The 18,671-nt window shown below is 40.2% G+C and overlaps 1 protein-coding gene across 2 annotated transcripts in view; it reads right to left on the bottom strand.

The window, feature by feature from the left end:
• Nucleotides 1–18,671, bottom strand: part of Cd96 (CD96 molecule) — an 87,704-nt gene that overhangs the window by 16,736 nt on the left and 52,297 nt on the right. For both annotated transcript variants that reach the window (XM_076868559.2, XM_076868558.2), the window contains exon 8: nucleotides 16,013–16,108. In XM_076868559.2, the coding sequence (XP_076724674.2) occupies nucleotides 16,013–16,108 (96 nt within the window). The remainder of the gene's footprint in view (nucleotides 1–16,012; nucleotides 16,109–18,671) is intronic.

Raw genomic sequence — 18,671 nt, forward strand, 5'->3', positions numbered from 1 at the left:
ACTAGGGATAAAAGTGAAGAGCAAGAGAAACTTCACCTGACCTCATGGAGTTTATATTATAATAAAGGTGAATGCAGTAGACCACTGTCTGAACATCAAGCCTATTCCTCCTTCTGTTGACACAAACAATTTCCTACCCTACCATGCAGTTACAAGTTGCCATGCGCCAAGTCCTAATCAATAGAATGGGATGGAGTGATGGCTGTCATTTCAAGACCTGGCCTATGAAATCTACAAACGATCCTTCTTGATCTTTCCTTGTGTATTATGCAGATATTATAAGGGTGACTGAGAAGTTACAAATTAAGGGTGACAGAGCCATCAGCAGCCTGGGTTTCTGAATGACTGTGGAACTGAGCATGACCAAGCTGCTGGCTTGACCCCTCACTGGCTCTTGCCTCAAGGATAAATTAACTCATATTAAGAATAAATGAACAAAGTGAAATGGCACTGCAATCTGTTTCCCTTTTCTTACTAATAGTAAAAACAATTACAGTACAAGTGATAAGTACTATAATAGAGAAATTCAGTGCATTGTGGGAATACAGAGAAGTGGAACATAACCATGATGTGGAGCTTTCTGGAGGAGGTGATGTATCACCCAGGCCTGATGGATGATAGGAATTAGACAAGCTGGGATGGGGAAGGGAGAAAGTGGGCAAGGACAGAATGCAAGAAGCAAGAAACAGTGGGAACAAGAGAGATAACATAATACTGAAGTTGTAAAAACTGTTGGAGGTACTCTGTATGAAGTAAAAGGATAAGTGAGGATGAGAGGGAAGAAGCAGCTCTATTCCTCACTCCGATAGAGGAAATTATATTCAACTGGTCCTCACCAGATGCTCTAACCCGAGGGTAAGTCAAAGGTGGCCTCATTGAAGGCCAGAGGAATGAAGAAAGTGGGTGGGTTTAAGGGGCATTTAAAATGTAGACTCTCTGGGTCTGGTGGCACATGCCTGTAATCCCAGTGGTTCTGGAGACTGAGGCAGGAAGATCACAAGTTTGAAGTTATTGTCAGCAACTTAGCGAGGCCTAAACAACCTAGCAAGATAAAAAATTTAAAAAAAATGTCTCAGATGTGGTTCAGTGGTTAAGCACCCCTGAGTTCAATCCCTGATACCAAAAATATAAATAAATTAAAAAATGTAGACTCAATGGGACTTTGTGAATGATTGGGTATAAGAAATAAGGGTAAGATACGTCAAAATGAATCTCAGTTCCCTAGCTTGGATAGCATTTCAGCTCATGGTATCACTAGCTGGGAAAATAAGCAGAGGTGATGAAGTAGTACCCCTTCCTCCACAGAGAATCTTCACTAAGCTTCTCCAGAAATCTTCACCATAATTGATTTTAAGACTATCAGCAAAACAGTCTCTACAAAAGAGTTCAATGTGGGTAAACTCCCTATTTTCCTGTTGCTTTATTTTACTTGGACACTAGCCTAGAAGAAATCAGCACTCTAGGTGCTAAATGCCCCTTTACTAGTTTTTCACAGACATTTATCCAGTACAGTAGCTTGTAGAAGTGTGTTTGTAAACGCAAAATGTGATTTAAAAAAAAAAAAAAAGACAAATCCTTTAACCAGGCATCTGGCCTTGAGCTGGGGCTTCACAGAGATGTCTATATAAGTGTAAGATAAGAGAAGTTACCAACTGGGCTCCATGCTAACAGCTGGCAGGGGGAGGAAAGAAAGGGAAGAAGAAGCTTTCCCCTTCTCAGGTGCTGTCCTTGAAGGGTTAACTTACCCAGAACAGTGAAAGAAAAAGCTGCTTTTGGGTGAACTTCTGCACACTGTGTACTTCTCAGCACCTCCCTGAGTATAAAGTTCTGAAACTACCTGAACTCGGGGTTCAGGGGAATCGATGGATTACAGAGAAAGCTTTGTCCTCTGAGCCTGGCAATAGCCAAATAAAAATCTGCTTCCTGTTCCTATTTGGTATCTTGCCTAATCTGTCCCCTGCAACAGAAAGATAGTTTTGGAAGTGGCCAGAGGGCACAAAGATGAATACAATTTTGGATTGATTGATTTTGAGTGCATATGAAACATTCGATTCTAGCAGAAGTTTGACCTCATGAGTTGTAATCTTAGGAGTGAAATATGCAAATTCGCATTTGTGAAACATCAGCATGTAGGTGATCACTGACGTAGCTGAACCCTATGGAGGGGGTTCTAGAAAGACATTCCATATAAGTGACTAGCAGAGAAAAGGAGTGTTCAAGAGAAACCAGAGATGCAGGAAGAAAGCTAGAAATACATAATATTATAGAAGCCAAAGTGACTGGGGGTTTCCAGATGCAGGATAAGCCAGTCTAATTTAACAAATATTTGTCAGTGAACTCTGATGCTGGAAATTGGGTCTGTGGAGTCAAAGAAAGATTTTCTCCTACCATGAAGAGATTTTTCACACAGTTTTTGGCTGCTAGGAATCATTGCATTAGACCCATCAATCTGCACAGAGCCTAAGAGACAGATATGCAAACCACTTGAAGGTTTGCGTAAGCAATGTAGCTTTGCCATTCAAAGCGTGGATTCTAACCAGGCTCCTGGTTTGAATCCTGGCCTGGTGGGTTGAATTTTAGTTAGAAATATGATTCTGGTAAAGTTATTAACCTTTTTCTCTTCCTCAAGATCCTCCCTTATGAAATAGTGGCACTTTTCTAGTAGGGTGATGATGATGATTAAAAAAAGTCATGCTTTAAAAGTACTTAGAAGAGCACCTGGAATGAGACAAATGAGAAAAGGTGCATCTTGGAAGCAGATCATCTTCAGTTTAGTTCAAGTGTGGAACCAGCATTAGGATAGCAGTGTATCTTAACAGTTGAAATTTCTTGAACCTGTCCCTCAATTGTTCCATTTTCCTGGTGTTTCTGCAAGGAGGTTGGTTTAAGGTACTGAATGCCTCCTTGCTTAGGCTGTGCCAAGTCAACAGCCTCATTTCAAAAGTCTGTGCCAGAAAAGGGCTAATAGTCAGGAGTGAGAAGAGTGACACTTTGCTGAGGCATTAGCTTTATGATGGGGTAGTAGCCTCTCACTGACAGAGTAACCTACAGTTCTTCTCTTTCACCTCACTGAGCCACCAGTACCAGATTCTTTTTCAGTAATTGCAACTTTAGGTCACATCCTCCCACCACTCACCAAAGGCTAGATTGATAGAATATATGAACAAGACTACCTGCAGAAAGGCTATGTGATGTATTTGCAGATTAAATCCACTCTGCCTTAAACTGAGCATTGGAAACACCTTCCTACACCTTCACTACAGAATTGCTTTTACAGCATAGGCAATGGTATTTTTTTCATCGCCCACACAGAATAACAGTCAATGGGCCAGATGCTGCAAGGGGTGGACATTGCTCACCTGCTGTGAGAATGTTGCTGGGGCTGTGCTCAGACCCGCCCTCTAGAGGAAGATCTAGGTAGTCTCAGACTTAAAAGCAGCTATGCTTATGGAAGAAGGCTGATTTGCTATAAATTTAAGAAATATGGAGTGACTTTGAATTTCATTTCTCTCATCGAGATGGTTTCAATTTTGTTCCTCCCTGCAGCAATTTCCTTAGTTACCTCTTTTTAAAATTTTGTATTGATATTGTATTTTCAAAGACACCCCCTATCCCTTTTGGGATAAGACAAGGTTTAAAAATACATGGAAGACAAAGAAGGACGAGCCATAAGTAATCTTTGGATACTGTGATGTGCGCTTTCTTTTTTCTTTTTCTTTTGGTACTGGGGATTGAACTCAGAGGCATTTAACACTGAGCCACATTCCCAGCCCTATTTTATATTTTATTTAGAGACAGAGTCTTCCTGAGTTGCTAAGCACCTTGCCATTGCTGAGGCTGGCTTTGAACTTGCAATCCTTCTATCTCAGCCTCCCAAGCCGCTGGGATTACGGGAATGCACCACCACGCCCGGCCCATGATGTGCTCTTTCTAACTAGTGGACAAATATAGTTTTTTCTTCCTCCCTCCTTTTCTCTCTCCCTTGCTGTGCCCCACCCAGCACTGATCTCCAAAAGTATTTATTGAGAGACTTAGTGAATGAAAAAGGAATGTTTGTTTTTTTTTTTTATCAGTGGTGATGTGATCACAATGGTCATAGGAGGATGAAGAAAAAGAATGAGGAAACAAACATTAGAGAGCTTTGCATTTGTTTGTGAACTACACTTCCATTCCTAAAAATCGTGGTCTAATATGTAACTATGAAACTATATCTCTTACCCGCCAGCAGTGACAGTTTCCAGCACCAGTCTCATTGGCCACACTGAGTGCTGGAATAGACTAGTGCCATGTGATTTGCCTCTGGCAAGAATCACTGGAATCCTGAGGAATTTCAACTGGAAATTTCATTTGTGTTAAAAATGATTCAGTGTTCTCTTCTGGAGGTTAGAAAACAATGTGACCTAAATCCTCTGAGAGGTTTATGGTGCAGGGTGGGGTGGGCTCATTAGTTTGATTATTTCATGTAATGGGTTATTTAGGCACCACACTGGGAAGGAGCATGGGGACCACCACAGCTCAGTCATGTACATTGCCTGTGTCTGTTTCCTGTGTCTGACCAGACTCTGACATCTGTGCCCTAACCTTTCCTCTATCAGGTACGGCTATGGAGTTGGTTGAGGGCTGAGAACAAGTCAGCTGCTGAGAAGAAAAGAATCAATAATACCTAATCTCTATTCCCAGGGAGCACATGGTTATTTCAGCCTTATTGGTCTTCTGGTGAATTTTTTCTAGCCTTGGCCTGAGGATTTGTATTAACTTGCATAGGTTATTGGAAGAATGATCTTTTCCCTACTAGTCCCCATTCATCATGTAGAAATCAGAGCTGAAACCATTTAGGAAAAACTATCTGGTTTCCAGATAGATTATGTCCATTCCCCTTCCTGCCATTTTTCCTACCATGGTTCAAGGTTAAGATCCCTGTACAATCTGTGACCAGACCTCTATCAATCCACACATGGTCATTCATCCATTTGTTCAACCAACACTTGGAGCCAGTATTTTCCAGGCATTGGGCTTGGCACTGTGAATAATGGTCCCCATGCACTTTAAGTTCATGGAGGAGATAGACATCATTTAGAGAAGCAAATAAACACATTCAAATATGAGAACATGTGAATCCCTAAGGAATGTGGTGGCAGAATGGGGCCAGGGAGGGGCAGTGGAAGCACCTGGGCAGAGGGTACAGCAAGTGCGAGACCCTGCAGTTCTCACACACTGTGGGTTACTATTAGTACTGTCTGGGACATGCCCCTTCTAGGACTGGACCTCTACAAGCTCCCAGGAGTGGGTTTTTCTGTGTACTGAGCTGAACTGGGTGTGACTATAGGGTGATACCTGCCATTCTGCCCATCTACAACATCTGCACAAACAGGAGAGCAGGGGTCACTCTGGCACACTGGTGACAACAACACTACTTATTTCTTAGGGTTTTCTGTTTGGTTTATTTTGTAAAAAAAGGAAAAAAAGAACACATCATAAAAATGAACCTCTAAGAGATTATCTAACCATGTCTTGCTATTAAGTGGAACATTTTAAAAGAATTTTATTTGTATTCCTCTGAGCTAAATTTTTGCAAGTTTCATATTGGTCGTATTTCTCAGCATGCAAATGAGACAGCTTGCTTTGTGTCTGTTCAATTCAAGGCTAAGTTTATACTTCACAATAAAGGGAAACCTCTTCAATATTCAGTAGATTCTACATTATGATGTACTATGTGGGCAAAAAATACACCAAACCCAGTGATCAAAAATTGCTTGCTTTGTTGTCTGGTTGTTTATGTCTTCTTCAATGTGAATGTTTATTGCCATTAAATCTTGTAAGTAACCAGACATACACCATAATGACCCTTGTTTCCAAGAAAGAAGGGGTTTAGAAATAAACACTACTTCACATAAAATGTCTTGTTTATACGAGTTCAGAAACTGCCATGAGGTTATGTGAGGTTTGAGACCTTCCTAGTCTGTCTCTTTTTTAACCCTTTAAAGCATTTCTCACTAAAATTAACAACCATTTCTCTATATGTCACCAGAAATTCAATTAAGTCAGAAGACAGCTCCACTCAGTCTGAGTTAAATATAGAAGACAGGAGTATGTTCTCCAAGAGCTAATTCTGGGTGGTGCCCTGCTATATCTCAAGCAGAGTCAAGCTTCCTGACCCATATCCTCCACACATGCACATCTTCCCAGTAACCAGCCACCTAATACTGGACTAGGTAGAAGTAAGGAAATGCTGAAAATCTCATGGTTGACTAACTCTTTAGAAATTCTGAAGTGTTCTCTAAGCAACTTGGATTTTAAGAATAATTTTTTATGAAACTATTTTGTGCCAAATAAGTGATAGGTGAGCAGTTATTATAAGTGGTAAGTGGAGGATAGGGATAAATTTTTGAAAAAAACATTTGCTTTGGTTATTGTCTCCTCCAAGTTATTAAGACATACAGGGGGCTGGGGATGTGGTTCAAGCGGTAGCGCGCTCGCCTGGCATGCGTGCGGCCCGGGTTCGATCCTCAGCACCACATACAAACAAAGATGTTGTGTACGCCAAAAACTAAAAAATAAATATTAAAATTCTCTCTCTTTCTCTCTCTCCACCTCTCTCTTAAAAAAAAAAGACATACAAACAAAGATCTCAATTTACTTTGATATTAGTTGTGTTTGCCAGACTCTTCTTTAGATCATGACATTTTTTCTCAGACTAGACCCAGTGGGTCTAAGCCTCGTGGTTGCTCACTCTGCATTTTCACATTTAATACAACAACTATGTGAACTAGATAATATTGCTTCGATTCTCTAAAATTAAGAAGCCATATTAGAGAGGGGAAATGGCCCCAGGGAACAGAGGTAGTCAGAGGCAGAGACAGTACTGATGCTAAATACTACATTCATTCCACTGTGGTGGCCTTGGAAAGCAGAGTCGGCCTCACCTCGTCAGAACCCCAGCTCAGCCAGAGAAGGCTCACTCATAGTTCCTGGGCACAACACCCAGAACAGAGGGGTTCTGATGCCTTGGTTCCTGCCTTTTATTCCTCATCTTCCTTCATAAGACCACCAGCCTTCAAGACTCAACCACATGCAGTTTTCTTAGGGGGCCTTCCTCCACTCTTCCCACATCCTTCATCCTTACTTTGTGAATATCTTCCTCCTTTTTACTTAATGAGATCCTTCATTCAAAACACCTTTATTGAGTTATCAATACTTATGGATAACCAAGTATTATCACTGTTCTAGGTCATTGAGGTACATCAGTACACAAATCAGGAAAAAAAAAAATCTTGCTCTCATTGGATTTACCTTCTCATGGAAGGAACAAAACAAGTAATTATAAAGTTATTCAACAAGTAAATTATAAAGAATGTTAAAAGGTGCTTTGGAGAAAAATACAGACAGGAATAGGGAAAGTGAGAGTAGGGATTGGATGCAATTTTAAATAGAGTGGCCATGGAAGGCCTCACTGAGAAGGTGACGTTTGAATAAAAATTTGGGGGAAGAATTTTCTAGGTTTAGGGAGAAATGAAAAGACCCTAAGGTGGGAGCAACTTGGCATGTTGGAAGAATAGTAGCAAGGAGGCTGATTTGGCTGCAGCAAAGTGAGTCCAGAGGAAACTTCCACTATATCATGTTTGTTTCATTTTCACTTAAATTTCTTTTCATTCTGCATTTTAATGGATAATACTGAACAGAATTTTCTAATGGAATTCCCTGCATTTTCATTTCAGATGTGGTCTCAAAGGTTAAAAACCACAGGACAGGGCAAGTTCAGCTCCACGTTGAAAGCAGAGCTCTAGCCACCACCAAGGCCATTGTGAGACAGGTTGCAGTGCATTGATTCTGGTCCACCATCAATCTCAAAGCTGTATAAGGGGTGGAAGCAGGTTGGGTGAGGATGTTATCAGAGTCCTGTGTATCTGGCTTCCACCATCAGAGAGGGAAGAGGAATCTGTTCCCTTACTCGAGACCAAGTAGAATGTAATTTCAAAAGAAACACTCAGAGCTCTTGGCCTGTGTGTCCTGGGTTTTTTAGGACAGAGGGCATTGGTCTCTGACTCAGACAGCAGAGGTTATGTTAGGAGTACATGGCTAGCAGCTCTGATGGACAAAGAGAATAGACAGGGCCACCCTAGGGAAGAGCACTTCTCCCAAACAGGAGGAAAAGACACATATTTTTGCAGACAATATAGAAGGCCACGAAAAGACTCTCCTGCAGGAAGAACATCTATAGGAACAAAGAAGTTCCCAAGAGGAACCGCAGGGGGCAGTAGAGAGTTCAGAGGCTGCAGGAAAGAAGCAGAAGACTAGAAGAGATGTGTGGCCTGTACCAAAAAGACAACAGCCATCACCACAATGACAGTCAAGAATTTCTGAGAAACCTGCCAAAGTGTTTGTTACTGTGAAGATGAATCGCTTTCCTTCAGAGTCACCTACATCCAATTATAGCCAGCCTGTCAAGGGAGGTCTTTTCTCACTTACCTCACTGCTCTTCTCCCTGTCCCTCTGGTCCTCACCCCCCAAAGTAGCCCAAGCCAATAATCAAGAGTGCAGGGGAGGTTGGAGGCAGGCCAGGGCATCATTAAGATGTCCCCACCTTGCCTAGACAGAAAACACACAACCGGCACATGCCAGCCTGCTGAAACTGAGGCACACCCACGCTTGGGAGTGGGGAGAGGAGGGAAGTTCTGGTCTGAATTAACTTTTGCAAGTTTTGACACTGCATTTGATGAGACTTTTTAATTATTGACATAAGTCTGTTCTTGTAGCTGAAATGGGCCAGACGACATTTATTATATAAAAATCACCCAAAAAGCCAAGTAATGTGTCTGAAATTTCCTTCAGAGGCCAAAAAGAAATTATTCAAGAGAGCTCATTTGGACAGGGAGTGATGGAGAAAAATAAAATTAGTTTTGCTCTCTAGTCCAGCTTATGTAATTGACCAAGTACAAAGATAAAAGTGATTTATAAGTTCAGTTTGAGTGACCTGATGAATTAGTCTCAATTATCTATGGCTCTGTCAGATTCCTATGTAAAACTGAAACAGGAAATCTAATTATTTTCAAATAGCTTCTTTGCTTGGCCTTCTACTTTATCACTGCAGCATCGATCAGCATCAGATAGCCTGAGACCTCCTACCTAGTCTCCATGATACATGTGAATTACTCTCCAGTGGTTCCCCTGTTGCACAAAGGGCCTTTACATGTGGTGGTGTCATTAACTAAGGAATTGCACTTAGAGATGCAGGCCAGTAACAACATTGAAGCAAATGCAAATCAGCCTCATCAATTGTGGTGGTCAGGATGAGGTGGGTGCTGACCACAGACCAGGGTGAAGGAGACCCGTGATATGAAGTTCTAATCTCAGCACAAGACCGTTTATATGTGGGAAGCTGATTAGGTGGACACATACTGACCAAATAGGTAAGAGGAACACATATTGGCGGATTACTGGTCTATGAGGGGTTTCAAGACAGTAAGCAGAAAGTGGTGCATTTGCAGATACTCAGTAATTATTGAATAAACTGAAAAAGGGATCACCTGATAGCTTCTCCCAGAGGTACATAACTCCCAATGGGGAAAACAGTCTAAGTAAACCAGTCATCAAGAAGTTTCCCCTTGATTTAAGAGTGACTGGTATAAAAAAAAAAATGAGAAGCTTTGTAACAAATAGTGATGTGCACTCAGGTGAAGCGTGGTGAGAGACATAAAGAGCAAAATCTCCTAGGATTGAAGAGAGAGCTGGAGTTGTGTACAAATTCTGTAGATCTGCATTTACAATAAAAATCACAGGAGCATTGATAGGGGAAGGGTGAGTGAGGGGAGGAGGATTTCTTTCTTCTGATTTATTTCCAGCTGAGGAAAGGTTAGCTCCACCCTCAGAGACTGCATTTCTTGGGAAACACTGTTCTAGAGAAGGCCAAGATCAATATAGGCATAGCTGTCAAGTTTGACCATTTTACAGGAGCTAGGACAGCTTCAAACAAGAGGGGCTACCCTCACTGTCTAAAGACATTTATTAAGACATTTATTGAGTGCCCTCTGTGTACTCCCAGAGGCAGAGACCTGAAGCTGAGTGTCTAGGTTCCATGCTGAATTGTCCACTATTTATATGACTTTGGGTAATTTATTTGACCTCATTTTAAGGTAGAGATAATAGTTGTATTGTTGAGAGGGTTAAAAGAGACAATATATGTATTAGTTTACAACAATTCCAGGCACATTGGAGGACTTCAGCAAATATTCATATTATTGCTTAGCACTCTAACATAGTCATGGCTGTGGGTAAAAATTTTAAGATAATTTCTAGGAAATAAATGGAAGGCACTTTTGTGATAGTATTCTAAAACCCTTTTTATTTGTTGCCGTATTTAGGCAGACAATCCTGGTGAGTCTTCTGTGGAAGTATTCTCTGTTTCTATACATGCCCATTCTATCTGAAACTATCATTAATTTAAGTTAATTTTGATCAAGATCATTTGGACTTCTTGCTCCTTACTCTTACACTCTTACTTCTCATATACACACCTTCTGTTTTCCTTTTTCCCCCTCATACTAAAAAAAGTCATGTGATGTTCTGATCACAGCCCAAATCCACAGTCCATTTCGCTCACCTTCACCTGGCTCCACCTCACCTAGTCCACCTTACAGCCCTCTCCCCAAGCACCATCAGCACTCCTCCTGCTTGTCTTCTCATGTCCTACATTCATTTAATTTTATGTCTTTGCTTAAAATGATAATTTGAAGAGATGCTTGCTATCTGTATTCCATCGGAATCCGTATCTCCTTCCAGACCCCCCAATGCAGACTTCCCTGATTGCACTTCCCTGCCCAGCACTCTGCTGCCCCCACAACCCCAACACTCATGCTGGGGATAGAGGGGACTGTGAGGACCAGATAAGTTAATGAATAAAAGCTTTAGTATCCAAATCTGTCTCATCAGGTCCGAGGGTCATGTAAAGACATAAAAATAGAATACAGAGTGATTTAGTGGTAGACAGGGATAGGAGATGAAGTGGGAAAGGATTTATTAAATATGTTTCAGGCAAAGGTAAACATATGTTCAAAGGCCCATAGTATATTCAAGAAACTGGGTGACTTGGTGGGCAGGGAAATGGAAAGAAAGGTGAGAGTCCTGTGGGATTGTAAACTCTGTGCAGTAAGGGACCTGCCTGTCTTGTTTACTGCTGTAATCCAGCACCTTAAGAATCCCTGGTTGTAGGCACTCCATATTTATTTATTGAATGACAAAAGGTCTCTTGAATGATTACCACATCAGGGTTGGCATTTGTGTGTCCTATGGTCTTAGGTAAGATGACTAGTAGACAATTAATAGCCAGTATATTGAAAGGGACAAGGATATCTCCTCAGGCCAAGGAAAGCAATTTTGTCCCACCCTGAATTTACCTGGTATCTCAGATTGCTCCATGTGGGCTTGTCTCACTCACCACTGAGCTTGTCAGCCTCTCATCTTTTCCTAGAACAGAACTGAGAATGCGTCTGGGACTCAACAAACACTAATTAGCTCTGGTTGAATTGAGCTAAGTTTCCCTGGGTGATTCTTACAGTTTGTAATGAGTTATAAAGTTCTCCTCCTGTAGTTAAAAAATATTGCTTCCACGACCTTCTATATTTGTTCAAAAAAAAATCCATTCACTGAGTAAAAAAGAATAAGAATTCTATGCTTGCAGCCAGATTCATAAGCTTGGTAATTATGACTGAATTATATTATAGTTCATCGCATCTTAGAATTTAGAGTGAATCTGTCGCCTCTTGAAGTTGATTTTCCACGACATGCTCCATCTTGCTTCCTTTCCTAAAAGAACATGCAAAGATGACTCCTAACAGCTTTGCAGGCAGCAAGTCATCAAGCTGTCGTGTGATTTCACGTTACCCTCCAGGTTGCCAAGATTAAATACAGATTTTTTCAAAAGTAATTCAGTGATTATTCCAAGAAGATAAGTTTTATCTAGATATAATCAGCTACTAATGTAACTTGTTTTTTTTTCTTTGACATATAAAAATCAGGCAGAATCATTCCAAACATAATTTGTTGCCACTGCCTTGACAGAGGTTTAGATTTGATCTTGTAAACTGAAAGATAGCTGACCTAATTACACTTGAGCCTGGATGTAAGGGTTTCTCAACCTTGGCATTACTGACATTTTGGCCCCGATAACTTTGTTACGAGGGCTGTCCTATCCTGTATGATGTTTAACAAATCCTTGGCCTCTACCCACTAGATGCTAGTAATACCTTCCATGCTCATCATGGGAACCAAAAATGTCTCTTGACACTGCCAAAATTCTTCTGAGGAGGGGCAAAATTTCCCTGGTTGAAAACTCCTGATCTTAAACATTGTCAGGTTCATGAGGGTAGTACCTTGCTTTCAAAAGGTTTAACTCTCCAGAAACTTTGCAGTTGTATCATATTAGGGTTACAATAGATTGGGTAGCATTTTCTCCTGATTTTTTTCTTTTCTTTTTCTTATATTTTGTGCTTTATTCCTTTTCTAATACTGGACCTGTATTAAATTGTGAGTTCCTTAAGCACAGCTGTGCTTTTTCTGGCTTTGAATGTCTTCACAGAAGTAAGCATGGTGTTTTGTCTGCTGTAAGTACTTAACATGTACTGACAAACCCCATAGAAAATTAACTGGAAGAAATTCATGCCTGCATTCAACCAGCAGAATGTAAATACCATTAGGGCATATTTTTTGTGTGTCTGCATATTTTATTCACTGCTGTATCCCCAGCACCTAGAAAACTACCTGAATATAGGAGGTGCTCAATGAGTATTTGGTAAATGAATTAGATCATGTTATGGATCTGGAGTGTTCCCCAAAGGCTCTTGTATTGAAGGTTTGGCATGGACAACTAAAGTCTATTTCTTTAAGTAATCCAGTAAGAGATAGCAAAACCTAGATGACATTTGGGAAGACTGTGCATCCCATACTCAGCCAATGAAGAACCAGGGAAAGGACCTTGTGTTCTAGAGAATGAAATGCTGATTATAACTGCTCTGGATTGTGCCTGCTCACCCAGACACTCAATCTTGTAAAGATTGTCATTCAAAAGCCTTTTTATTATAACTTGTGTTTCTGAGCCCATTCTTTGGCTTTGGGCAGGTGAGTGTGTTTCTCAGGCTGGCTATCATGATCTGAGCTGCTTCCTTTGCTATGCCCTTCAGCCATGATGCTTTGCTTCACCTCACACCCAAAGCAATGAAGGCAGATAATCATGGACTGGAACCTCTAAAACTGGAGCCAAGATAAACTTTTCCTTCTTTCAGTTGTTTATGTCAAGTATTTTGGTCACAGTAATGAAAAAACATATTGCTTTCTAAAAATGTTCAATGAGTTTCCATCCCATTTCCTAAAGGATAATATTTAGAATCCTTGGCTGGGGTTCAAAGTTCTCTTTATTCTGCATTTTCCAATCTTCATCCTTGCTTCCTTGATACACAGTCCCACCTCTTTGACCCAAGCTCATCTACTGCTATTTACTCAAATGACCATGAATGTTTTTGTCAATGCACAAGAGCTAACTTCATTTTCACTGTTTAAATGTTCTTTCAAGCTCTTCATCAAGTCAAGTAAATACAATACACACTGCAAAGGTCAATTTACTTCATTTCTTATGGGTTTGTGTCAGAACATTTTCTGACACAAACCCATAAGGACCTTTCCTAATGTAAAATCTGACACTTTCTGATCTGCACCTCTCCACAGATGTTTTAATTTTATAAGGTATGCCACCTTTCACTGTACTACAAACAAATATGCAGAATAAACAGAGTCCCTGTCTTTATGATGGCAGAGGAAAACAAGTGTATATAATATGATAAGGACTACCTTGAGTCAGAAGACTCTGGTGAATCTTAACTCTGTTGAATAGGTATCGAACATATATGTTCCCAAAGTCTTAATGTTCATATCTGAAAATTGGGAAAGAAATGATTGCTCTTTCCATTGTTCATAAGAGTGAAAAATCAAACAACATTGCATTTAATGTGCAGACATTTCAAATGGCACCAAATCACCATTTAATTTGTCCTCAAACCCTTTAATATTCCTTCAAGACAGGAAACCCAATTCTCCTCTCCTGATTAGAGGTTGGACTTGGTGACTTTCTTATAATGAACAAAATAAGACAAAAGTGATGGGAGATTAAGTCAAAGAAAGGCACCATAGCTTTTGTCTTAGTCACTTGGTTTCTTGAATTACTTGATCTTGGGGAAGTCAGCTGCCTTACAGGATATAGTCCTAGTGGGCCCCTGTGGTGAAGATAACATGCTAAAGCAAAGCTTTAACTCCATCAATTTTCTAAGATGACTGATGCCCCAGCAAACAGCTTGATGATACCTCAGAAAGGATCCCAATATAGTTTTATCCAGCTAAGCTACTCCTGGGTTCTTTTGGTACTGGGGATTGAACGCAGAGACACTTAACAACTGAGCCACACCCTCAGCCCATTTTTTTTAAAGAGAGAGAGAGAAAGAATTTTAATATTTATTTAGTTTTCAGTGGACACAACATCTTTGTTTGTACGTGGTGCTGAGGATTGAACCCGGACTGTACACATGCCAGGCGAGCACGCTACCGCTTGAGCCACATCTCCAGCCCCTCAGCCCATTTTTTAATATTTTATTTAGAGACAGGGACTTGCTGAGTTGCTTAGGGCTTGGGTAAGTTGCTGAGACTGGTTTCAAACACACAATCCTCCTGCCTCAGCCTCCCAAGCTGCGGGGTTTACAGGCGAGTGCCACAGCATCCAGCTACTTCTGGGTTCTTGAACTCCAGAAACCATGTGAGACATGTTTTGTAATTTAGTAAGTGTTCAGGCAATTTTTCACGAAGCAATGGATAGCTATACAGGATACTGTAGAGATTTAAGGTATCATTCAATATGCTAATATGTGATGAATGAAGAATGCCACAATCTATCAATTTATCACTAAATGATGAGCTGGGAAAGAGAAGATTCAAAAATTAAAAGGAAGGAGGAGAAGGGGGAAGGAAAAAATTAAAATTATAAAACGGTGAGAACATCCCTTGCCTGCTATCTACTTCATTTTCTGAGCGGTTTCTTCCTCTCACAGTGACTGCAGGCTAGATGCAAAAGGCTACTGGCTAAAGGAATTGTTCATTCCTACAGTCTGCTTTTATTTTGTCCCATTTTCAGTTCTCATTTTCATCTAAAATTGATAGTTTTAATTAAATAAGAAATGAAAGCCATATATCCTCTCTCTATAGAACACAACTTCTTCCTTTTTTTGTGTTGGAGAAAGTCACCATGGTTCTTTGTTAAGCACAAGGGCCTTGGACATGGGTATTTATGATTTGTTTGCATCAATGCCAACCTTTGGAAGTCACTGTCATTCCTTTGCCATAGCAACACAGACCCAGTGGCCTATATCATTAATGATACCACAGATGGGACAGCTGAATCCATGGTCTTCACCAGTCAGCTTGGGAAATTAATTTGAACCCAAACAAATTTAAATTTAAAATGGGGCCACCATTTGTGACCATTTTTTTTAAAACTCCCCAATGAGAACACAGTTGTGGAGAAGGACTGTCAATTTATTAACCTGTTTAGCAAAAAACACTGAATTTAAATTCTTCACTGAATATTTATTGGTCCTGGTTTTTCAAGTCAAGTAAATACAATACACACTGCAAAGGTCAATTTACTTCATTTCTTTTAGGGAACATTTTCTGACACAAACCCACAAGGACCTTTCCTAATGTAAAATCTGACGCTTTCTGAACTGCACCTCTCCACAGATGTTTTAATTTTATAAGGTATGCCACCTTATAAAAGTGACTATGACTCCAAGTGAAGGACTTTGCAAACTGTTAACTCTTCAAAGCCTTGAGAACAGTACTGAGTATGTTAATCTAAAACATCATAGCAGAAAAGGGCATGAATCATGCATTTTTACTGAATTCTTTTTTTCTTCAACCATCTTCTTGATTAACTGTTTAATAGCTCATGGAAAGTAAAGCAGCATGAACACATTCTTACTGGTAGGAGATACACTGTTGGCTGGAGATGGCGGGGTGCTCAGGGGAGAGTCTGTGACACTGGGTGGAGGCTCCGTTGTTGGGGCATTCACAGAACCTGTAAGGATCAGACATTATTCAAAATGAACAAAATATTGTAACAGTTGCTAAGAATATTTTCCTTTATTTGTTCATTACCTAACAAGTCAATCTGAAGAGCGGGTTATAGGCAAGGCAGAGAGATATGACAGGGAATAAGAAAGGCACAGGACTGTCCTTAAAGAGAGTACAGCCTAGAGAAGAGGTGGCCAACTCTGTGTTGAATGCCATGACAGTGCAGGGACAGTGTGCCATAGGTATGCAGGGCACTGATCAAGAAAGAGAGGTCTGGGAAAGCTTCCTAGAAAAAGGGACGTTCAACCAAGACATGAGAAAACAATTAATATTCTGAAATATTTTAATATTTCGTAAACCCAGAGTTTATAAAATCCATAGACTCACAATTTTTTTTAACCAGTAGTACAAATAATGATACTTAATTGGATGTAACATCAGTGAATTTAAGATGTATGGTATTATTTTGCTCTTTCTAAAATTATAGCTTGTGTCATAACATTTTTGGCTACAACTTTTTTCTCTCTCTGTGTATGTGTGTGTGTGTGTGTGTGTGTGTGTATAAATTCAGGCTAGTATATGTTGTTTCACTTATATTTTACCTTCATTTAAATTCCCTCACCTTCCATTGTTCTTTAATATAATCCTACTTGGGGTCTGAAACAATTTGCAAATGCTGGGAGGATCTGTTGCCTTCAGGAACATATAGCTTAAAAGCAGCTAGATAAGTTTTGAGGCTGGAGGATTTTTGTAATTTTTCTAGGAACAATATCATTGGATATACTGTCACACCTGATGAGTTATGCCAATTTTCTGGATATTTAGTTACATATTATACAATTGGTTCTATCCTGCAATTGGCTCTAAGGGTCAGTGTGTGTGTGTGTGTGTGTGTGTGTGTGTGTGTGTGTATAATTTACATGCATCTATGTTTTGTTCTTATGATTCTTAGTGTTTTTATTACTGTAGGCTATGGGCAGGGCTCATAGTTGGCTCTGACAGTTACTAGTAAGTTTATGCTATTAATCTGAGGAGGCAGGGTTACATGTAGAGTGTATTAGGTTAACAAAATGAGCATACTCTTTCTCTATGCCATCCAAAATAAGCTGGAACTCTTGAGCATGCCATCTTGGGTAAATTGCTGAAGCTGGTTTCAAACTTTTATCATAATTTGGTTCCTCTTTACACTCCCAACATTATTTCCTGACATCAACTTTTACCTATTCTCTCTTAAATCACATGTGGTTTCCAATAGGCAAATATTTCAACCTAGTTTCTCTAACACAAGACCCTCTTTCTGGTCTTTGTTCATGCTGTTTCCTGACATTTTTCTTTTACTTCCAAACTTCCCTGAATGTACCTCCTCAAATTCCGGGAAGCCCTCATCACTCTGTTTCATTGGTATGCCCCTCAAGAGAAATAATTGTTTTGTTCCTCACTGTATTTATGGATCCTGGCAAACGCAAATGATAATACATATCAATACATTCTTAACACTGGAAGACAAAAGACCAGTTTTAAGTTGTATCTGACTGCTGAGAGACCGTAAGCATCATCTTCCAAAAATAATATCTTAATAAGATGGAGCATGGGACTGGAAAAAAAATACCTCAATGTTTTTCACTGTATTGGTTGGAGCAGAGTTTGGTAAACGATGCCCACAGTCAATTCCGCCACTGACTTTGTTTGTAAACAAAGTTTTATGAGAACACAGTGGTGTCCTTTGGTTTACATGTTGTCTACATCTGCTTCTGTGCTGTGGTGAAAGAGTTCAGTAGTCATGATGGAGACCACCAACCTAATGTATTTACTATCTGACAGAATGGAAAGTGTTGATAGGTTATGCCCAATCCCAGACTTCCACAATGGGAAACATTTATGTTTCATTGCTGGAAGATTTCTGTTTTAGGACACTATTCTGCTATATTTGATTACTAAGTCTTTGGAAGTTGAGGGGTTCAGGCTCTCTCTACATTAGGAAGACATTAGTACAAGATTTGCATTTTGAGAAGAACTCTTTGCCCTAGGACAAAGATGGTGCATAGCTTTCAAGATGAAACCTGAGGCCAAAAAACTTCTCTCTGGTTTCAGATTGGACTGTGAAGTAGAATCTCTGCTATGGTCAAAACAAAAATTCAGGGGGTGGAAAAGGAATAATTACAATCTACCAGGGGAAGTGACTTTCCAAAACTCAAGTGCAGAATTTAGCAGAAACACGTCACCCAGCTTTCAGATCATCCCATTTATCACAGTACCGGTACTGAGCCGCTGGCCTAAAGCAACCTGATCTTTTCCTGAGTGGTCTACCCTGGAAAAGGTTGGGCATGGCTCTCAGAATCATTTTGTGGATGTCCCACAAGGGCAGATGGGCTGATTCTGGGGCAATACTATCTGGTCCAACTAGAAATAAATCAAACTCTAGGGCTTGCTAGATTCTTTTGCTCAAAATGTAGTCCATTTGACCGGTTGAATGGGCTTCTCTTAGGCTCTTGTTGGAAAAGTAGAATGTCATCTGCTACCCAGACCTAGTGAATCAGAACCTGAATTTTAATAAGATCCCTGGTGAT

The sequence above is a fragment of the Callospermophilus lateralis genome, chromosome 10, assembly GCF_048772815.1.
Source record: "Callospermophilus lateralis isolate mCalLat2 chromosome 10, mCalLat2.hap1, whole genome shotgun sequence".
Taxonomy (NCBI): Eukaryota; Metazoa; Chordata; class Mammalia; order Rodentia; family Sciuridae; genus Callospermophilus; species Callospermophilus lateralis.